Source organism: Doryrhamphus excisus, linkage group LG1 (genome assembly GCF_037039965.1).
Source record: "Doryrhamphus excisus strain RoL-2023G ecotype Guam linkage group LG1, RoL_Dexc_Guam_v1.1, whole genome shotgun sequence".
Lineage (NCBI taxonomy): Eukaryota > Metazoa > Chordata > Actinopteri > Syngnathiformes > Syngnathidae > Doryrhamphus > Doryrhamphus excisus.
The window spans coordinates 21,690,850-21,714,506 of record NC_136357.1 but is presented as its reverse complement, the minus strand read 5'-3'; the positions used below and the strand labels follow the sequence as shown (position 1 = coordinate 21,714,506).

Below are 23,657 nucleotides of genomic sequence, written 5' to 3'. Positions count from 1 at the left end.
GCTTGTATTGGGCTCGTTCGTGTGAGGCGTTCAAAGATTTTTCCTTCCATTCCGTCACTTCATGTGTTTATGTGTGCTTTATCTTCAGGGCAGGCGAAAGGCTTGACGCTTTTTAAAGACAAAAATTTATTTTAGGCTCATTTCATAGCCATACTGGCAAAAATATATATTATTAATCAAAAATAGGCGTTTCAAAGCAATGTTTACGTAATTTTGTCCTAAAGTAAGCATTACAATGACCTTAGATACAGAAAATAGCAAAGGCATTGCCAGACACATTGATATGTAATGTTCCATACTCGCCACTAGGTGTCAGTAATGTTCCATCAGCCGCCGTACGAAGACGGAAGTCAGCAAGAAACAACACGGAAATCTCACAACGCTAACATTATTGAGTCTATTATGTTTACTATGTTAGGTAATGTGAATGTAAAGGTGACCATGGGTGCGTTTTGTGTCTCCAGGGATAGAAATATGTTAAAAGCCGTTATGATGGGGTACTAAAGCGATGTTCTATGTTAATATTCCACTTAGAAAGGAATCCTACTTTGCGGCTATCGAGGGATTATTGTATTGAATTCTGGACTTTTTAAAAGACCCATTTCACATTCATACTGGGTAAAACGTATTATTAGTCAAAATAAGATATTTCCTTTTTTTTACCCCAAATTAAACATTTTCAAGCATAAAACTGACCTACATCTTGTAGATAGCAAAGGCATCGGACGCTCATTTGACATGTAGTATTTTATACTCGTCGGTAGGTGTCACTAATGTACCATTAGCATAGACCCAAGAAGACCCGGAAGTAGAGAGGAAACATGGAACGCTCCCACGGCTAACGTGTGTGAGTCTATATTATGTCTTAGTTTGTATTATTTTATCTGCTACTGATGGCGAGATGAAGCCTTATGAGGCTTTAGGACCATTTCAATCAGTTGGTTCGAAAAAGGGTTCATTTCTTGACATTTCATGTGCACACGAACCCCCCCTGCTGGTCTGCGATAACAATTACAGGCAGCTGTAGCTTCGTGTGTGACGATTGAATCCAGATATCTGTTTGGGCTCTTGGAAATGACCAAGTACTACAAACAAATGTATGACCAAATAATTCATCGACAAAGTGTATGACAAAATATATGAAAATATGCTGTCAATGCTTGTGTCTAAAAAATACATGTACATTAAAAAATGGTCTTTATTTGTTTTTTTTTGCTGGATGCAAGCAGTCATTCCTGTCCAATACTGGCAAAGTGGCCACAATATTAGGTACATCTATTAGGTCTCATTCATTCAGCCGGGAAGACATTTATTTATCTTATTTTATTTATCTTATTTATTTAAATAAGATAAATAAATGTCTTCCAAGTGCACGACATCATACTTTAATGGCTTTATTTAAATGGCATGATGGGCACAGCTATAAAAACATTACACCACCAAAAGTGAGCGTTATTATCCCTTTGGGTGTTGTATTGGATCTCATTTGAGGGGGCAAATTAGATTTATTGGTTACATAAACGCATCTATGAAGCACCTCTTTATGCGTCCGTGTCCCTCCCGAGTCCGGGTCCCGCAGGCAGGAAGCTACTCCCATCATTTCTTCTCGTCATCCCTTCGTCATCTTCACTGAGAGCCTGAGCTTGACCTCCTTGAGGAAGATGTGCGTGAGCTGCTCGCTCGTCTCCTGGGCGATACGTGCGACCATCTGGCCCGCAGTGCCGATCACCATCCGCTAAAACAGTAGCAGATCGCCACCAATACAGTTGGACCGCCACAGATAGAGTTGGCTCTACTCGTCTACATCATTACACAACCCCAGCCGCTTTTTAGCACACGTCATAGCACAGCTGACTTGGTTGTGCTGTTATGTAACTCATTTCAAATTGACTTTACTCATCATGTCTTCCTGCTGGAAAATGTTGAAACTGCCATCAAACTGCTTTCTATTTAAGTTACTATGACAAATAAAGCAACCATAATTAAAATCAGAAACGTTCGCTTACCAAATGAGTTTCCTTCTTGGTGTGAATTTTCACCAAAATGTTCAGCTGTCCGTTTTCATCCTCTTGCCAAAGCTCAACAGACTGAAACAGACAAGTTAGAACCCCATTAGCTCTACACACGTCTCAGCTACAGTGACAATAAAGTTTTTACCTTTGGCTAACAATCTAGACTAAAACGAATGGAGTGCCTTTGAATGCCTTATATTTCTATTTGACTTTGCTTGAAAAATGTGTACAATTTGGTTAAATGTGCATATTTTTGACTACAAATAGGCCGTATTTTCACCTGTGTAATGGCATACGGCACCTCCTGCGGAAGGTGCTCTAGAAGCTTCTCCCTGATGATGTTGGTGCACAGTTCCTCTGGACTCTGGTCAGTCAGGACCTCGCTGTGGTACTGCCACGACCCACTTTTGGCTGCAAGTATTAAGTAACTCTGGAACACAAAGAAAGGAGCTGCTGTGAGTAAAAGTTTGGACGTCAGTGAGATGTACTCTCATTCCATCACCTTCAGCGTCTCCACATCCTCTCTGTCCACGGATGAGAGCATGAAGACGTCCTTAAAGCCGGCCCAGCCCTTCTGGGTGCTCAGTGCCTTCAGGTGCTCTTTGTCCAACGCAGTCCTGTCTCCACCGGCACCGTCCTCAAACACGGCGGCGTCCTCGTCCTGGAACTCTTCAGAATCCCGCTCGGGACTCTTCTCAGCCCACGGGGGCTTGATCGAGCGTCTGACATGCAGTCGGCGGCCGTTCACGACTCCGCATGTCAGCTCTCCTGTGATGTCCAGCAGCCTGTCTTTCGCCTTCACCTTGTCCACCTTTTGTGACGGAAGAAGAAATGGGCTTCATTTGTTTCGAACATGCTTGGCAAGCTACACCAAGGAGCATCGCATGCTTCCATTTAAGGTTTAACGTGCTGGAAAAGCAATAGGCAGAAGCAGAGCTTATTGAATGGGTGGATTTTGTTAGCTGCTGTTAATGGTAATGTTTAATTTCATTTGAACATGCATCAGATTACAATTGAGTGCATCCCATAATCAGTTCACAGTTCCACATGTCCAAAAGGAGTAGGAAGAAGCAAAGCTTATTAAATCCTACCCCATCCATCTGGTACTTTTACAATCACTAACTGTTACATTTGTAAACAAAATGGACACATGTACATTTGTACCTGTGTCCTTTCTGCTGTTACCAAACAGCATGATTTTAGTTTTATTTAGGTTCAAGGACAATCTATTATTATCAAACCATCTTTTTAGTGTGACCATTTCTTCTCTGACCTTTCTAATGATTTTGTCTGTACTCCCTCCGGAAAAAAAGCAGTGGTATCATCCGCAAATAATACCAGCTTTAAGTCTTTCGTGTTGTTTATTGTGAAGCTTAAATTGCACTGAACAGGAAGTCACCATTCGCACATTTCATGCTCTGTAAACAGCAGTTAGCGGCGATGAGCTGACAATACTGCGATGCAGGTCAACATAAGCGGACCGCTTCGGGTGTCAAATGACGTTGACACAAACGGTTTAAGCGGGGACGTGGCTGGAAGCAGCGGTTTGAGGCTCGCACACCGTGCACCTCTTTTATTTCACAGCTTCACACTATCATGGTTTTTAATGATGGATAAAATACAAGTTATACAAGTAAATGCGACTATAGGGGTGTTATTTAACGTCTAGATGGGCTCTAACAGGTTTTCTCTGCTCTAACTATAAATGATTATAAATAAGGAATACTATGCGTTGATATTTATTTCTCAGAGTCGTGTCTGGAGTGATTTAACCAGGATAAACGAGGGATTACAGTGTATGGTAATGTCATATTTTTGTTCGGGGGTATTTTATTCTAGGACAAGATACCTTATTGAGGACGAGCACTGCTGGAATGTCCGGGTGTCTTGCCAGGCATTTCAGCACCTCAAAGTCCAGCCTTTTGCACATCCATCTGTCCGACACATCCACCATGACCACCACTGGGAATAGACAGCGTTACAGGGATTACCCTTTGATAGCCTCTTATTTACTTCATTGAGGAACGCGGTCCCCCCCAAAAAACTGCAGCCCATACTTAAGTCGGCCTCTGTCAGCGTGCTCCAAGGATCCAGAAGCAAAGATTTCTCCAGCTGGTGTCTGTCAAGGTGATAATAATAATAATAATTAAAACTGCAAGCAGTGATGAGCGGGCTCGAGCACCCCGACGCGCTCGGGGGTACGCGCGGGTCGGGGTCGCGCGCGCGACCGGACGGGCGCGCGGACGCGCCGTACGAAAAACCGCGGCGAGCGGATAAGCGGTAAGGGAGTCACGGCACTTGCAATTTTCCGCCAGGAGGGGGCGGCGAGGCGGGTGCGCGGTCACGTCCCGTCCGACACCGCGAACCGCCATAAAAAAATTCACGACGATCGGACCACGCGGTAGGTCCTTGCGGCGGATATACGTTTCCGCCTGTGGGTGGCGCTATAGAGTGGTTGGCCCACACGGTAACGGACCGGAGGGTACCCCGAACCAACAGAAAAAATTAGGGGCCGATCCGACCGTGCGTAAGGAAGTTACGGCAGATATACATTTCCACCAGTTGGTGGCGCTATAGCGTATGTACACACACAGTCATAGACCAGAGGGTACCCCAGACCACCAGAAAAAATTTGGGCCTGATCCGACCATGTGGAAGGAAGTTATGGCTATATACATTTCCACCAGTTGGTGGCGCTATACAGTCTATGTACACACACAGTCATAGACCAGAGGGTACCCCAAACCACCAGAAAAAATTTGGGCTTGATCCGACCATGTGGAAGGAAGTTACGGCTATATACATTTCCACCAGTTGGTGGCGCTATAGAGTCTATGTACACACAGTATAACAGACCAGAGATTGACCCAACACACCAAAAAAAATTTCAAGACAATCTGACCATGAATCAGGAAGTTACGGCAGATATACATTTCCACCAGTTGGTGGCGCTGTGTTTAGAACATGGCTTCTGGAGCATTAGGTGCGTCCTGTCATGACACGGGTGGCGAGGGATAATGAATTGAAACTTCTAGGTGGCGCTAGTGTGTCAATTTAGATTGGTGTCACATGGGAGCACCACCAGGGCGCTCAGGCCTGGATTAAGGCCTCACGTTTAAGATTTCAGCAGCCTGTGACCTTCTGCAGGCAAATGATGACCTTTTGATGGTCAATGGCGAAGGCTGACCATTCGCCGTGGCCACGCCCCCCACATGTGCTTTACACACATCATAGTCCATCAACTGACATCATCAGTCTGTCAGTCAAACTGTGTATTGACTTTGATGTACATTGCTTCAAGGCAAGGCCAGACACCAGGCAGGGCCAGATATGAAATGGTCAAAGTTTGGTGGCGTGCCACGCCCACATCCTATGGAGCGGCCCAAAATCCTTCGCAATTTAACGTGGGCCATCCGTCTAGTGTCCGTTGATGCAACAACGGACTCATTCGGTCAAACCCCCTAGGAGGAGTTCGTCAAGATACGACCCATACATCCGCCCCCAAATGGCCGCCGCCACCTAAAATGGCCGACTTCCTGTTGGTTTTAGAACATGGGTTATTGAGACTTTTTTGTGCGTCCTGTCACGAGTGATGTCTCCTCCGAAAATCATGCCGATACGTGCAACGGGAGGCGAGGGATAATTATTTTAAAACTTCTAGGTGGCGCTAGTGACCCCCCCTATGAGTTTTCAAGCCCATGCGACCTTTTGCGGGCGAATGATGACCTTTTCTATGTAAATGGCGAGGCCTGAGCATTCGCCGCCAGGCCACGCCCACCACGTGCGCTTTTCCTGCATCATGGTCCATCAACAGGCTTCACCAGGCTGTCAGGCAGTGACCTTGTGACCCTGATGTTCATCTGATGAATCTCCTGGCAGAAAAGGCCTCATGTAGATGACACGCCTTTAGCCTGTCGCCAAAAGGTGGCGCTGCGACAAAATCAGGAAGTGACCTACGGGGACCTTCGGGGCGGGGCCATGATCACATGTACCAAGTATGATGAAGATCTGACCACGTGGAGCCAAGTTATTCACGTCTACAGTTACGCTCAGCGTGCAAGGCCCGGACATATGAAAATGGGCAAAATTTGGGGGCGTGCCACGCCCACATCGTATGGAATATCCCAAAATCCTTCGCAATTTAACGTCGGCCATCCGTCTAGTGTCCGTTGATGCAACAACGGACTCATTTGGTCAAACCCCCTAGGAGGAGTTCGTCGAGATACGACCCCAACTTCTGGCACGAAAAAGGCCGCCGCCATCCAAAATGGCCGACTTCCTGTTCGTTTTCCAATATGGGTTCTTGAGACTTTTTGGTCCGTCCTGTCACGATAGACGTCTCCACCAAGTTTCGTGACGATAGGTGAAACTGGTGGCGGGGGCCAATTTTTTCAAAAATTAAAGGTGGCGCTAGAGAGTCAATTTTGGAACATTGTTTTCGGGACCCCCACCAGATCGAAATTTTCGCCAGACCTGACGCGCTTGCAAAATTTGGTGAGTTTTCGGGCATGTTAAGGCCCTCAAAATGGCCGTCCTTTCGTCAGAATAAAAAACGAAACGATTACAATAGGGCTTTCGCACTGGTCAGTGCTCGAGCCCTAATAATAATAGGTGATATAATTCATAACCCGCATACAATGACATTTCTTTCAGGCAAAAACAGCAAAGCACCTTTTGACTTTTGATTGAGTGGTGAGGCCTGGAGTGTCCAGTAAAACCTGAAATGGAACATGTTAGCGTCAGCATATGGGGGGTTCAAACAGCATCAAATGCATACTAGTCTTACTATCTGGGTGTCTTGTTCTGTTAGGACCCCCAGGGACCGTTTCCTGGTTGTGTGCACTTTCTTGGACACGGCAAACACCTTTGATGGAGAGAGATGTCGGACTTTACAATAGAAAAGTACATTTAAAAAAGCAAGAGATGGGGAACATTTTTTTTAGCCTGGTTAAAAAAACATTAAAATAAAAAATAAAATGATTATGTACAGTAATCCCTCATTCATTGTGCTTACTTGGTTCCTGACTCAAGTGTGATAAGTGAATTTCTGCAAAGTAGGATTGCTTTATTTATAAATGGAATATTTTTGTATTTAAGCCATAGAACATCTATTCATGACCTTCTATTTGGTTACATTATTAGAGACCTGTAAACAGGAAATAACACCCCTACAGTCACCTTTACATTCATAATACCCAATATAGTAGACATTGTAACAGAAAACACGACACTGCTTACTGCAGGGGTGGGCAAACTCCAGGGCCCGGGGGCCACATGTGGCCCACCAAGCGTTTGAATCCGGCCCACCAGTTGCTTTCTAAGTATTTCAACTTTTAACATACAAAGTCGGATGTCTTATTTAGTAAAAAAAAAAACACAAACCAAACTATAAAATAAAATGATGTGATCTGATGTTTAAAGTGCTCCTGAAAAAAGGGACATGAGATCATACAGCCGATTATTATTACACTTTTACAGATAAAATTAGACAAATTGGACAAATAATTCAAGGAAAATTATAAGCATAAAATAGTGTGTGTGTTAAATATATGTTTTGGCCCCCCGGACAATTTTGTTAACTCAATGCCTCCCACGAGTCAAAATATTTGCCCACCCCGGCTTACTGCGTTGCTGTAAATGTGTTCCAGCGCTAGTAGAGCTGAGTGGCGGACAGACAGGAAGTGATGTGGAGGGTTGAGAGTTGAGTTTTAGTGTGGCGTGGGTTATGGCCGCAACAGTAGCTGTTGTGAGATATTTCAAACCTGCAATGAATTTGTCTCAGCACATATTACACAAACATTAGCGACACCCAGCGACCAGCGTGGAATACTACATATCTTCACAACATCATTGTGTTTTTATTTTACTTCATTTAGTCATTGTTATGCTTGAAAATGCTTCATTTAGGCAATAAAACTTCACATTTGCTTGCGTATGCCAAATGACTAATAACAGGCCATATGCAACCACAAAACAAAATAAATATGCTAGGACTACGTTATGCTAGCCATAGCATTTCAGTATGTGGAATCAAACTATGGAATGGATTGAGTAAGGAAATCAAACAATGCACAACGATGAGCCAATTCAAGAAACAATACAAGCAGTTGATGTTTGCTAAATACAAGGATGAAGAGTCTTGAACCAGTCATGATGTGCTATATATATCACTATATTGACACTTACTATGGTACCCATTATGGCATTGGATGCTCATATCACCTTCTACTTTGGTATGTGACAAAAAATAAAAATGAAAAAATAAAATAAAATAATAATAAATAAAAAAATAAAAAATTAATAAAAAAAATAATTAAAAAACTTTTTAACTTAAAAAAAAAATATTAGGAAAGCAGGAAGTGAACAAATGGAACAGTTACTGAAAGTAAAAGTACCAGATGGAGGGGTAGGATTTAATAAGCTTTGCTTCTTCCTACTCCTTTTGGACATGTGGAAGTGGGAACTGATTAGGGGATGCACTCAATTGTAATCTGATGCAGGTTCAAATGAAATTAAACCATAATTAATGAACATATTTATGATAGAGTGAAGCCATGAATTCAATGCGCCAAAAGGCAGGGAGGGATTACTGCATTCTAATTCTCAACATTTTCTTTGTTCATAAGTAGATAATTACAGTGCATCCGGAAAGTATTCACAGCGCTTCACTTTTTCCACATTTTGTCATGTTACAGCCTCATTCCAAATTGTATTAAATTAATCTCTTACCTCAAAATTCTACACAAAATACTCCATTATGACAATGTGAAAAAGCTTTTTTTTGACTTTTTTTGAATTTATTAAAAATAGAAAACTAAGAAATCACATTTACATAAGTATTCACAGCCTTTGCCATGAAGCTCAAAATTGAGCTCAGGTGCATCTTTTTTCCACTGATCATCCTTGAGATCTTTCTACAGCTTAATTGGAGAAAGATCAGGCCTGTATGGTAGAGTGGCCAGACGAAAGCCATCAGACCAGAGAATTTTGTTTCTCATGGTCTGAGAGTCATTCAGGTGTTTTTTGGCAAATTCCAGACGGGCTGCCATGTTCCTTTTACTAAGGAGTGGCTTTCGTCTGGCCACTCTACCATACAGGCCTGATTGGTGGATTGCTGCAGAGATGGTTGTCCTTCTGGAAGGCTCTCCTCTCTCCACAGAGGAACGCTGGAGCTCTGACAGAGTGACCATCGGGGCCTTGGTCACCTCCCTGACTAAGGCCCTTCTTCCCCGATCGCTCAGTTTAGAAGGCTGGCCAGCTCTAGGAAGAGTCCTGGTGGTTCCAAACGTCTTCCATTTACGAATAATGGAGGCCACTGTGCTCATTGGGACCTTCAAAGCAGCAGAAATTTTTCTGTATCCTTCCCCAGATTTGTGCCTCAAGACAATCCTGTCTCGCAGGTCTACAGACAGTTCTTTTGACTTCATGCTTGGTGTTTGTGCTCTGACATGCACAGTCAACTGTGGGACCTTATATAGACAGTTATTATATTTCCAAATCATGTCCAATCAACTGAATTTACTGCAGGTGGACTCCAATTAAGCTGTAGAAAGATCTCAAGGATGATCAGTGGAAAAAAGATGCACCTGAGCTCAATTTTGAGCTTCATGGCAAAGGCTGTGAATACTTATGTAAATGTGATTTTTTTGTTTTCTATTTTTAATCAATTCAAAACATGTCAAAAAAACTATTTTCACATTGTCATAATGGAGTATTTTGTGTAGAATTTTGAGGTAAGAGATTAATTTAATTCAGTTTGGAATGAGGCTGTAACATGACAAAATGTAGAAAAAGTGAAGCGCTGTGAATACTTTCCGAATGCACTGTACATTAGTAGGGAACGTCCTAGAGTAAATGTCACCATTCTTCCTGCCTTCCACTTGAAGATCAAGACAAAGTGCACGGTGTTTAAAGGACAATTCAAAAGACACACCTTTCTGCCAAGAAGCTGGTTGGACAACGTGGATTTCCCGGCATTGGGGGCACCAATTATGGCCACTTTCAAAATCTTGGCATTTTTGGGCTGATTGGGACATCTCAGCAGCAGCGACATGTGTTCACCTAAAGGGAAAATGCAAAGATCAGACGCACGTGGTGCTGGGCATGCTGGAGGCATCAGATGGCTTACCGTTGTCTGGAGGAACGCAGGCGGGGAGGCGATAAGAGCCGTCATCTGCCTCTGCGGGGCTGCCTTTCAGCAGCGTGTTTAGAAAGGCCTCTGATGTAATAAAACAGGCTGGAGTGAAGAGAAAGGAGTCGCTTCTTCCACAGTTTCCTGTAAAGACACCAGCGCCTCCATTACTGCACTGGCAGGAAAAAGGAGCATAGGATGGATGTGTATCAAATGGAGTACTTCCGGCAGCGCACCTCCATATGAATACTACTCCATGTACACTGCGTACTTCATTCATTCCTTTCTGGACAAAGGCTGGTCGTCTCGTTTATCGTCTCATGGAAATTTGCTCAACCTTCCGACTGTCACGAACACTGCAGATCTTGGTATCGCCCTGATACCAAGTCAATGCAGGGCCAGTACTGGCGATACCGACACTTTTTACTTGACATCACTTGATGATTTTACATTTAATTAGATCATCAAATAAAAACACCGGACGAAGAATTTAGGTAAAAATTTTCCAACCATTTTTCTCAAATAATCTTCATATATTATCGTTTTGTAATATTGTCACTATACTGCCAAAAACTTTACCAACCTACTGTCATTTTCCAAAAAAAGAAAACTTTATTTCTCTTATGACTTAATAAAAAGACTGTATTCATTAGTTAATAGTTCAACTCTGCTACTAAAATGACATTTTTTGTCACCCAAATATTACTTTATTTATTTTATTATTTGTTTGTATTTTGACTTGACTTGAATTACAGCAGTTTTTCACATTTCTGACAGTTACTTTTTTATTTCAACATTCTTAATGTACATTTTCTTCTCATAATATTATGACAATATTGCAGAGTATTTTCACCTTATTCCAATAATAATATCACTTTGTTTTGTCTTACAATACCATGCTACTAAAATGACATTTTTTGTCACCAAAGTATTACTTATTATAGTAATAGTGTAGCACTTTTATGTAGCATTATTTATTTTATTATTTGTTAGTATTTTGACTTGACTTGGACTTTAATTATATGACTGTATTCTCTGAAAATTACAGCATTTTTTCACATTTCTGACACTCTTTTTTTCTAGCCATTTCAACATTCTTAATGTACATTTTCTTCTCATAATATTATGACAATATTGCCCAGAGTATTTTCACCTTATTCCAATAATATTCTAACTTTTTCTCCAGCCTAAAAATGACAACTTTGTTTTGTCTTATAATACCATGCTACTAAAATGACATTTTTTGTCACCAAAGTATTACTTTATTTTATTATTTGTTAGTATTTTGACTTGACTTGGACTTTAATTATATGACTGTATTCTCTGAAAATTACAGCATTTTTTCCACATTTCTGACAGTTACCTTTTTCTATCTATTTCAACATTCTTAAAGTATATTTTCTTCTCATAATATGACAATATTGCCCAAAGTATTTTCACCTTATTCCAATAATATTTGAACTTTTTCTCCAGCCTAAAAATGACAATAATACTTATATGTATAATAATGTATTACAACTTGTCTGAAGACAGCTGGGGTAGGCTCCAGCACCTACTGCGACCCTCATGAGGATAAGCGGTAGAAAATGAATCAATGAAAGAATAAATATTTGTTTAATATATTTGTTTAATATTTCAACTTCATGTAACTAAACACTTCATATTACACTGTCATTCTCTTTTTTTGCATTTTTCTAATTACATTATAACTTTTTACATTTAATATTCGGAATGTGCAGCCACAGGCGGCAAATATCCCCAAGCCACACTTTGGACAAACCTGTTTTAGACAACAAATACCTTTTTCCATCAACACATTTACATGTGAACAAATGAACAATATATAAATATAACACGATAAGACAATGTAACACAATCACAAATAAAGATGTCATCTTGCTCGTATGGTTCCTATAGAGATACTACCCTTACTAACAATACGAGCCCGCCCGTGCGTCTAAAGCACTCACCACGCACTTAACACGCACTCTCAATTCTAAGTGGAAGTGCGTGAATAGAAGCACGGGCTGCTCTCTTTGAATAAGTATACTATGTTCGCTTCGTTATTCAAAGGATCGACTATGTCGTCGTGCACTTGCCGGAAATGACGACCGCAATACTTCCAGGCGTTCTCTTTAAATTGTGAATCGCTGTCACCACTCTATTTACCAATTTCTGAGCGTGAAAGTGCGCGAATTGTGACACAACCTTAACACCGGGTTGTTTGAGCATGTACCTCGCCTGAATGCCATAATCTATCGAAACGCACCTTTCTTGAGAAGCCGTGACGCAGGTTCCTGGCGAGCAGACGCGACGAGCCGTCTGGGGAGGACAACCGCATCCCTGCATAAACGCCAGCACAGTCTGAGCGCCATGACACGTTATTGTGTATTGAGAACCACATATGACAACAGACTAATAAGCTGCGTCGTTCGTTGGTAGTCACAATGTTGTCAACATGGGGGACGCCATGTTTATATGACCAACGAGGCACAACTTCCGGTTTTGAGGTGAATTATTCATAGGACTGCCCCCTAGCGACGGACATTGTAACTGCAGGAAAATACTTCAAATATGCCCAAACTTCAATGCGGTCACCACATTGTCACCTTTAGTCACGTTGTCGCTACATTGTTTTGATTTGTTTTTATTTCTTTATTATTTCGCACACATGTATACATATAGCAAAGTATGCATAATTATATCAATAGTGATGACGCATGTGAAGACAGATCAAAATAGTTCACGAAAAGGAAAATCCTCTTTAGGCTTCATTTGCTCTACTATGTTATCTACTGGACAAAATTTATAAAACAGGCAGTTTTTTTTAATTAAAATATTTTAATTTACAACGGTACTATAATTAAATTATTAATCGTTGATTGTTATTAATTATTAATAATTATTATTAATTACATTATTATTGGTTCAGTATATGAAGAGCTTGCAACCAAAAGGCGCTAAATCCAATTTTCACTAAGTTGCATGTTTTAATAGAGTTTAATAGATCTCTGTCATGTGTATCCAAATCACATATTTTGGTCTTGAAATCATTTTAAAAAATATGAAAAAAAGTGATATGAAATTTATGCTTTCAACCAAAAGACGCTATTTCCATTTCAGATTTCAGCCAAAAGGAGCTAAATCCCTTTCTTTATTCTTTATTCTGATTGGCCCAAGTTTCCCATCTATTGATAATCTGACCAATCAGAGAGAAGAATACAATTGGCACTGCACATACAGAAAGCCAGTATCAGTGCGCATCCTGTTTTGTTTGTGTACATTAAGTACACGTATGATAGTTATGATAGTATGTTATGCAATGCAGGAGAACACAAATTGTGAGATTTTTTCTCGTAATCTCAGATGATTTTAACACTCTGTCGTAACAGGCATTGCCTGAGACAGCTATGAAAACGGGGGGGCTATGTGACCTTTGGCCTTGGGCAAAAGTAATATTATAATATCATATTATATTAATCACATATTTCTTTCTTGTAAATGTACTACTTTTTACTCCTAAATAGGCAACTTTATTCTCATAAACTTACAACTTTTCTCTTGTAAATTTAAGGCTTTTTTCTTGTCAGCGTAAAACTTCTAGTAAATGTACGACTTTATTCTCAAAATCTCAGATGTTTTTTTTCCAATGTGGCCCTATACTCTGTCGCGCTTTTTACATACATGATGTCAGTAAAAACAGCATTACGGTGCCATCATATGACATATATCTCATATCGTATGACAATTTACAAACACACAAGCGCTGACAGGAAGTGTGCACGCATTCAAATGGATGACAGTGTTCAAAGGTTGCGTGGGGGGGGGCTTGAAGCACAGTTACGACGATGTTGGCGAGGTTGTGTCATCCATGCTGGATGTTAAAAAAACACTGCACCGTCATGCAATGCTGTGGTATACTGGGCTGTCAACCTGCAGCTCTTTTTGGCTGTACATTTCACCGATATCATCACGTAGTTAGACGTTTCTCATTTATGGTGAATCTGCATGAAAAAAAGCCTTTTTAAAAAAAACTAAAATTTGTACATTTTCAGGGCCGCGATTCCGAATTTGGCAAATGTGTGGCGATCCACTGTAGCGTAATCCCTTGTTTATCCCAATTGATTGATTCCAGACCCAGCTGTGATAAGTAATTCCTTACTTATACATGGAATATCTTAATCGAAACCCTGTTTATGACCTTCTAAATATATATTTTAACATTATTAGAGCCCTGTAGACATGAAATAATATAGTCACGTTTACACTCATATTACCTAATATAGTAGACATACTAAGAGAAAATATGACATTACAAGAGAATATAGACTCAGAATATCGAGAATATAGACTGTGCAGAAACAGGATGAAGGAAAGGAACGTCCTTTCCTTCATCCTGTTTCTGCACAGTACAATTGTCTCGTCAGTGTAACATTACTGACACATGCAACTGCATGGTAACTGCATGCAAATCATATAAAATAAAAAAGAATATTGGTTTGACATGACATGTTTTAATGTAATTCTTGACTTGATCTGCGACCCACCAATTGAGAACCACTGCAGTATTAGTAGATCTTATTAGCTTTTTAGCACAAAGCTATGGTATGTGGATGTAGCAGATATTGACCTACATTGGCTTGCTTTTGGCATCTTTCACGGACAAAGTGGATCAAAACAAAGTGTTTTTTTTCTCATATGGCATGCAAACACCAGGCTGAGCAGATGTCTTCACATCGTCCGTCAACCTGCCGTCCATTTATTGGTCCCGGAGGACTTGCTCAGGCCGGGTGGAACACACACCTCCAGCGGGGAGGATGATGAAGGATATCAGGTAGCTGGCAATCTGTCATCATCATAACACTGAAAGCTCTTCAGCGACGAAAGAGAAACACAAAAATGTGAGCTTTCTAGCTGACAGAATTCAAAGCCAACCAGACACCGAAAGGATATTTGAGGATCTAAACCTTCCCTCCCACTCTCTCTCATTCAAGGCCGGCGCTCCCTCGGGCTTTTCTTCACATGGACGTTCCACGTGGGCATGTATCATAGTTCTCGTTGTGACTGCATTAACTTTGGCCTTCAGGAAGAGCGAGAAAGGTTTGGCCTGCGGACCATTTAATTATGAGTTGTATTCCACTTTGCCGTACGCGGCGCCAGCCAATGGTTCTTCACACGCTGCAATCCGCTGCAATCAATCAACTCAGTGTAGTAAATGTGCAGTCGTGTGGGGCATGATTTTGTGATTACATATTTCATTTGCAGCCCTGATCGCCGGGACGCTACATGGGATGGTTAAGCGAGGGTGACATTCCTGGTAACTTAATTAGGGATGGGCCAAGCTTTGGTGCTGATCCCATACCAAATAAATACAAATAATACTTTGGAAATAAAATATAATCATGCTCTTTTGGGGTTAAATCCCACCTATTAGTAGTCAAAACATCGGCATTTTGAAGCAAATCTTTGTTTTGGTTTTTTGCCTCAATCAAGCATTTTCAAGCATTAAAAAACTGTTGTATATAGCATGTTATATAGCATGCTATATAGCATGTTGTGCTATATATATCACTATATTGATGGTTACTATGGTACCCATTATGTCATTGTTTGGTCACATCACTTTGTACTTCGGTACGTGACAAAAAATTAAAATTAAAATTAAAATTAAAATTAAAATTAAAATTAAAATTAAAATTAAAATTAAAATTAAAATTAAAATTAAAATTAAAATTAAAATTAAAATTAAAATTAAAATTAAAATTAAAATTAAAACCATTACCATTACCATTACCATTACCATTACCATTACCATTAGCATAACAATAGCTAAATGAATGAAAATACAACTATAAGGCAATCAGAAGATGCATTCAAAGACATTGCAATGATGTGTAGTATTCTACACTGGTCACTCGGTGTCCATAATCTTACAGTAATGTTCCAGGAGACACACAAGCACCAGATATGAACAACAGCCTTTAATCACCTCTGAACCGCTGACGTAACTTCCTGTCCACCCTGCACTCAGTTCCCCTAGCACGCATCAATTTATGTTTTTAATGTATTATTTTCTCTTATTATGTCTACTATATTGGGTAATGGGAGCGTAAAGGTGGCTATAGGGGTGTTATTTCATGTTGAGAATGCTCTAATAATGTGAACATGTGTTCTATGATTGAACTACAAAAATATTCAATTTATATTCATATTTCTCAAACCAATTAATGAGTGATTACTGTACAGGGCCAGTAGGACCGATCCCAATACTTTTTAAGTGAAAGTTTTCAGAATCCTTGAATGATTTTTGCCTTTTTGCTAACTAAGCATATAGGTCACATATATACAAGCATATATATATATATATATATATATATATATATATATATTGTCACATTGTCACATTGTATGTACATACATATATACAATCTTTTAATGATTTTTGCCTTTAATGACTTTAAAATGACTATAATCAGAATAAAACAGGCAAAAAATATATATTTTCCTTTTTACAGACAGTAATGTATATATATGTATCATATATATCATATATATATCATATCATATATATGTATCATATATACATATATATGATATATATATACATTACCATTATATTATCATATATATATCATATCATATATATGTATCATATATACATATATGATATATATATACATTACTGTCTGTAAAAAGGAAAATATATATTTTTTGCCTGTTTTATTCTGATTAGAGTCATTTTAAAGTCATTAAAGGCAAAAATCATTAAAGGATTGTATATATGTACTATGTATATGTATATATATGTATACGTATATATGTACATACAATGTGACAATATAAATAAAATTAACAGACAACAAGTGAACAATATTTGTTCAATATTTGAACAATATTGTTGCTAGTAGTGATCCAATACTGGTTCCGATGTTGGTATTGATCTCCCCACTGCTTCTTCACACTCTCTGTTTGTTGATTGCAACGCAACCGTTTTCTGGCGTGCACTGAATTTTGCCATGCTTCTCAGCAGGGGCGCCCCAGAGGGGGGAAAGGTTGGACAATGCCAAGGACCCCTGACTGGCAGGAGCGCAAAAAAAAAAGATGAAGCGGCAACAGCTGTGGCTTTATGGGGGCCAGAATTCCTGGCAGCATTCCCTTCACTCATAATGTTAATTGTACATGTGGAAGTGCGCAAATTGAGACAAATGGTTGTTGTTATTGATCAAAATGATGGTTCTCTGTGTTAGTTGGGCCGGTATTAGGACCCCTTTCTTTTAAGTAAGGGCAAATTGGTATCAATCCAATACCGTGTATATTCATGGTCAATTTTGCCAACCCCGATATGAATATGGATCCTTTTTAAAACAGCTGAAAGAGTTTAGGCCAACCATATGAACAAAAATATTGCAGCTATTTCTTAAAATGAACATAGAAGTGAACATACAATATCCACCTCATCATGCTAGTGTTATAGAGACAGTATTTGTATTGATCCGCCCAGCCCTAATGTGCACCATCGGACGTACATAACAAACAAGGTGATGTCAGCTGCAGTGCCACATCAGGTTCTGCTCCACTGATAAGACCAGCCGGGATTAGACGTGCAATAACTGGCAGCTCCTGCGCTAATAAGACCTGACTGCTCATGAGGAATAACAAAGTTCATGGTATGATAAGCGCAAGCGGTGGAGGCATGTCAACGGGGAGCAGAGGTGTAAGAAAAAGCAACGTGCGTCAGAGCATCCATCACTCTGTGATTGCAGTCGGAGGCAGGATGCTGCACAGCCGGCAGTCTGCAACCTTTCCCTTTTCACCCTCGCACATTTTTCTTAATTCTTAACAGATTAATGAACAGATGGATAACTTTCTGCAGCTTTATCAAGGAGACACGGCTCGACATCATGGCCGACTTATGGAACGGACCCCCAAGGTCTCTGATGCCAGCAATCAGTGCTCTGGCCTTGCTCTTTTTTGAAAGAGGCAATTTAAGCCCCAAACTAAGCATATAGGTCACACTCACGCTCTGATTGTACAATCTTTCTCACAGCACGGGAGCTCAAGTAAAGACTTGCAATCGATGGGACTTGTCTCTGGTGTGAATCAATAATGCCTCGCTTTGAAATCGTCCGTCATGTCATTGGTGAATATAAAAAGCATAATTGGGAACAGCGTTCTCCAGCATCCTGTATTGATGTCGTCCTTGCTGTGGAGAAAGAGACACCATTCTGCATCATTAACTTTGTATTATTTCCTGATGACGCCTGCCGCCGCTGCTGCTGCTGCTTCCCCACCTGCTGAACTTTAAGCGTTGCGTGTGATTGGGCTTTCACGCCGCATTTTCACTTCTTTCACTCGCTGAAGCGGGAAGTGAATCTTGTGGGATGAATTTAGGAGGAGTGTTGGAATAAATGTAGTGCTACCCAGGCTGCGGAGTGAGTCTTTGCCAATGGATTATTCCAGAAACGTCACTTCCTAGGGTTGGGTAGGTCTAGCCAAATCTTGATTATATTGATACCAAGGGTAGGATCAGTATTGGATTGATTCTAGCGTCATGAGATTAATATCTTTTAGTTCTCTTTTATGTTTAGTTTCACAAATACGTGGACGCAGTTTGTTACATTGCTGATATTGTTTTATGTTGGAGGGCTTTGGAGGTTTTCCCCAGGAAGTGCTAGTATTTACCTCCACCTAGCACAGCGTGGAAGTTATGTTTGTTTGTTTGTTTGATTATCTTTGTCCAAAATAACTTGAAAAGTTTTGAATGGATTTGGATTTCAGGAGTTGTCGGAAATCTATTACATTTTCTGGGTGATCCGGAACAATGTCTACATTCAGGAATTTTTTTAAAGGATTCGTTAACACGCAGACCTCACAGCTAGGAGACCCGAGTTCAATTCCACCCTCGGCCATCTCTGTGTGGAGTTTGCATGTTCTCCCCGTGCATGCGTGGGTTTTCTCCGGGTACTCCGGTTTCCTCCCACATTCCAAAAACATGCTAGGTTAATTGGTGACTCCAAATTGTCCATAGGTATGAATGTGAGTGTGAATGTGTCAGGTTTAAACCCCAACACTTGTAAAAAACACTGCCTGTACAAAAGAAGACACAGAGAGATGAGTTTCATTTACTTGCAAGGAGAGTGATCAGGAACCGTTCAGTAACAATTCGCCACCTCACTCTGAAGCAGTTCCTGCCCTCTTGCCTTTTTATTGAAGGAAGGCCCTGGTTACAATCAGTTTTCTGAGGGAAGGGGGGTTTAATTATTCCAGTTGAAACCAGTTTCTTTGTACAACATGTTATCCATAATGTGTGAACAATCTTCATCCTTGACATGTGATTCTCTGGTGATACACACATACCCTTTGAGGTCATCTACTTCTGACCCGTGCCTGTGTCCCCTGAGGGTGTTAAAAACTATCTGCTGAGGGATGTTCTGTCTTCCCTTAATCACGATGTACTCACGAGTGCAGGCGTCACAGCATTAATCTTACATTGTTATGTGAGTGATATCAAGCACATGTACAGCATTAATCTTACTTTGTTATGTGAGTGTTACAAAATGTTTGTAGGTCATGAGAAACCTAGGTCATAAGAATATAGTAAAAATAGAATAACTTTATGTACAATTCTTCCAACATTTCCCTCCTGTTTATTCATTTTGCACTATATTCTCCCATCCTCCGTTGACCTCTTCTTTTTAGATTTTCAGTCCTGGCAAGTCCGAAAAATGCCATGATGTTTCATCATTTATCTCTTCAGTTTCGGTGTCTTCATTGTCGCTGTCTTCTTGGGGCTCCCCTTTTGGAGTAAGGAGCGCATACATTTCTGACACCTCTTGCTTAATTGGTTGGATAGCAGTAGTGATTAGCCTGGTGCACAAAACCCTAATGCAGGGAATGCAACAACATCCACATAAGGTGAGAATAGCTGCAAATACAGCGATCAACATTAAAACTGACATTATCAGTTGTTTATATTTGCCAAATACGTCTCCAAAACCATCCCACATTGACGTGTCAACTCCAGAATGGTCTTTCATCTTGCTGTTAAGGGACCTTAGACCTTCTAAGGCCTTGGTGAGACTCCCGTCCGCTGCCGTGTTGTTCAGAATGAACGTGCAGCACTGATCACCAAAAATGGCACATACTCCGCCCTTCTCCACCAGGAGCATGTCAACAGCAATTCTGTTTTGGAAAGCCATGAGGGAGGTAGCTGACAGTTGTTCATGGATGGCGGAGAACCCTCTTTCAGTGTTGTTTCCTAATTTCTGCACGTTATAGTGGATGTAGTTGATTTGTCTACATTTTTGTTAATTGTGCACCACCAGCAAATTGATGATTCGAAACCTGCTGCTATCTGGTTGACTAATTTGTATTCATCAGGGACTCCTCTCGGAACTCCAATACTGTCTATGTAGGTGGGATCATTTTTATCCCACCCTGACACTGATCTCTTTGATTCTGGGTTTGAATGTTATGTCTGCCATCTCTATTGATTGACACTCTGTATCATTCAATCTTCCTAATTTGATTCCAACACCTGTTCCGTTTATGCATGAGAAATTTCCTACAGCTACCTTCAATTTTCCTAATTTGATTCCAACACCTGTTCTGTTTATGCAAGAGAAGTTTCCTATAGCTACCTTTTTAGAAAATACTGTTTTTGTTTTTCAGTGGAAGTAAGAGGATAGACCTTATCCCATTGTGAACAATTTATTTTTTTTTTTTCTTCTTCTTTCTTATGCAATGGTTTTATTCATTACTTCGATCAAACAATCTATTCCCATAGTTGAAGGCACTACTTGTAACAGTGGTCTGGCTCCTATACATACTACACAATCTCCTTGATTTGACATTTTTGCTGCCTGTTCCACTAGCAGCAGCCAGTTATTACTTTGTTGTGAAATGCCCGTAGTGGCATGAAACCAATCATCTGTATTTCGAATTACGGCTATTTTAACTCCAGCGTGACGTGTGTAGTTATTTGTGATTGGCAGTTCAACAGGGGTCATGGTTTGATTTTCACAAATAATTATAGGAAAGTAGGGATCTACCCCAGAAGAGTAGGCCCATAAAAGGAAACCCCAACACGGGGTATTTAAAGTAGTGCCCAATGGTCGGTCATATGGGTTGAGTTTAGCTGAGCTAAAAGCAAATGTCATACTTAATATGGCCCCATGTTTCTTTAACATAATTTTATTATGGAAATGCCTGGCTTCTAATGTGGTACCGGGTGCCCAGTAATCACCTTCCTGGGTGGTAATCAATGTGTCCCAACTTAAATCTAACACGTGTCCAGTAACATATCACCAATAACTAGCATATGTCTCCCCTGACACCTGACGTCTGTTTGTAAATCCTTTCAATGATGATATGGGTATTTGGAGTTCGGTAGTCGAATTTGGGGCTATGGTCATACATCTGGAGTTGTTGTATGCCCACCTAATTATCCAAGGTGTTTTAAGGGTCCCCACCCTTCTTTTCTGCATGTTAAGATTTTTTTTATTTTTATTTTTTCCATAGTGGCAGTGACATCACTATTATTGCTCCGATCAGTCCTCCTACTGCTGCTAATTAATTATTTTTATTTTTTATTTTTTAATTTTTATGCGTCTGAGTGATCATCTTACCAGCAGGCTTGCAACCCCTCCTAATAACGCAACAGAGTTGTGGACAATCTTCACCGGTTTGAGACGACTGCAAACTAGAATTACAGCCCCCTTTGTAGCCGGACTTCCTCTGAAGGTTGTTGAGGAGCTACAAATCTACAGCAGATACCACCATGCTATTATCATGACGCAAACAGGTATAGTTAGGGTAAATACTAAGATGGAGATGGATAATTTAGTCATAGTTTATCACTGTAAATGTTTTCTGGAATACCATAGCGTGGAATTATGTCTTTGCATAGAGCTTTAGCTAGTGTTAGTGCATCTGGATGTTTTGTAGGAAACAGTTCTATCCATTTTGAAAATGAGTCTATTATCACTAAACAGAATTTTTTCCCCTTCACTGTTGTTGAGTTCAATGAAGTCCATGTGTATTTCTTGAAATAAGTATTGTGGTTCTTTGAAATTGGCCACGCCGAGGTCGCAAGCTGCCCTGGGCATTGTGTTTTGCACACGTTAAACACGCTCTACAAAAATTTTCTTTTTTGAATAAGAATTCAATCCCTACGTAGTAAAGTGGGTGTTAATAGCACACTATTGTGCCACCGTGCCACAGCACATCCCTCCTGTTGAGACATGTGTAAAACCATGGCTCAAAATAGCGTCCCACTTATGCAATTTTTTGGCAAGATTGTTTTATTATCTGTCGACATATTAATATTTTTGTCCAGGGTTGCTTTATTCCTTAGCCAGTGGTCAATTTCTTGCTTTGGACTCTGTTGTTGCATGTCTGCCAGGATCTCAAAGTGTACTTGTAATTTTTTTTCTTTTCTGTGTTAAGATGGTTCAGTTCTTTTAGTGCCGCTTGTTTTACCATTTTATCAGCGAACATATTTTCTAAAGATATTGAATCCGTATTATTAGTATGTGCCGTGGATTTACATACAGCAATTTGTTTTGGCAATTGCACTGCTTCTAGTAAAGTTGTTAATAATCATGCATGAGTTACTGGTTTTCCCGTTGATGTTATCATACCTCTGTTTTGCCAATATTGTGCAAAGATATGTACTGTTGAATATAATATTGGCTATCAGTATAAATTGTCACCTTTTGACCTTTCATTAATGTGCATGCTTCTGTAAGCGCTATGACTGCATAGCCTGTTATTGTTTTTCCCAAATAATTTTTCTTTGAGGAACCATCTATAAAATCACCCCTTTTTTTTTTGTTAGTGTCTGATCTAATAAGTCTGGTCTATACTTTGCAGTTTGTGTTGTTAGCTCATAACAATCACGTGGTTGGCCTTCCTCAGGGAATGGTAGAAGGGTAGCTGGGTTGAGCGTGGTGCATTGCTCAAGTGTTAAATGTGGTTTAGCTTCATTTAAGATTGCTTGTTTTCTGTCTGTTAGAATGGTTCGCCCTTGTCCTGTCAACTGATGGCCTAAATACTTCATTGATTGCTTACAAAATTGTAGTTTGTCTTTACTCACTTTATGGCCTTCTTTCGCTAAATGGTGCAATAAGGTTATTGTGTCTTCTTCACATGACTTCCTACAGGAGGGATGTCATCTACATATAATAATTTCTGGCTTCCATTTGGGGGTTCAAACGTGGACATACTGGCCATCATTGCTTGTGAATAAATTGTCGGGCTTTCACAATATTCTTGTGGTAAGCGTGTATACGTATATATATATATTATTTATTCATGTATTTATTTATATTTTCTCTTTTCTGCAACCGTAAATGCGAACCTGAACTGTCTTTCTCTATTAGAATGGAGAAGAATGCCTGATGTCTACTACGGTGAACCATGTGACATCTGTTGGTAAAGAATTTAACAATGTGTGTGGGTCAGGCACACAAGGTGCTCTCGCCACCACAGCTTGATTTACAACTTGTCCTGTA

The 23,657-nt window shown here is 40.1% G+C and overlaps 1 protein-coding gene across 1 annotated transcript; it reads right to left on the bottom strand.

The window, feature by feature from the left end:
* Positions 1-1,302: 1,302 nt before the first annotated feature.
* Positions 1,303-12,637, bottom strand: eral1 (Era-like 12S mitochondrial rRNA chaperone 1). The gene is made up of 11 exons (XM_058077620.2): positions 12,413-12,637; positions 10,141-10,287; positions 9,946-10,073; positions 6,799-6,876; positions 6,684-6,730; positions 4,070-4,131; positions 3,862-3,974; positions 2,515-2,823; positions 2,293-2,442; positions 2,007-2,087; positions 1,303-1,735 (listed from the first exon to the last, which is right to left on the bottom strand). Exons 1-11 carry the CDS (start codon positions 12,516-12,518, stop codon positions 1,610-1,612), a joined length of 1,347 nt encoding a protein of 448 aa, XP_057933603.2. The 5' UTR covers positions 12,519-12,637; the 3' UTR covers positions 1,303-1,609.
* Between the last annotated feature and the right edge of the window lie 11,020 nt (positions 12,638-23,657).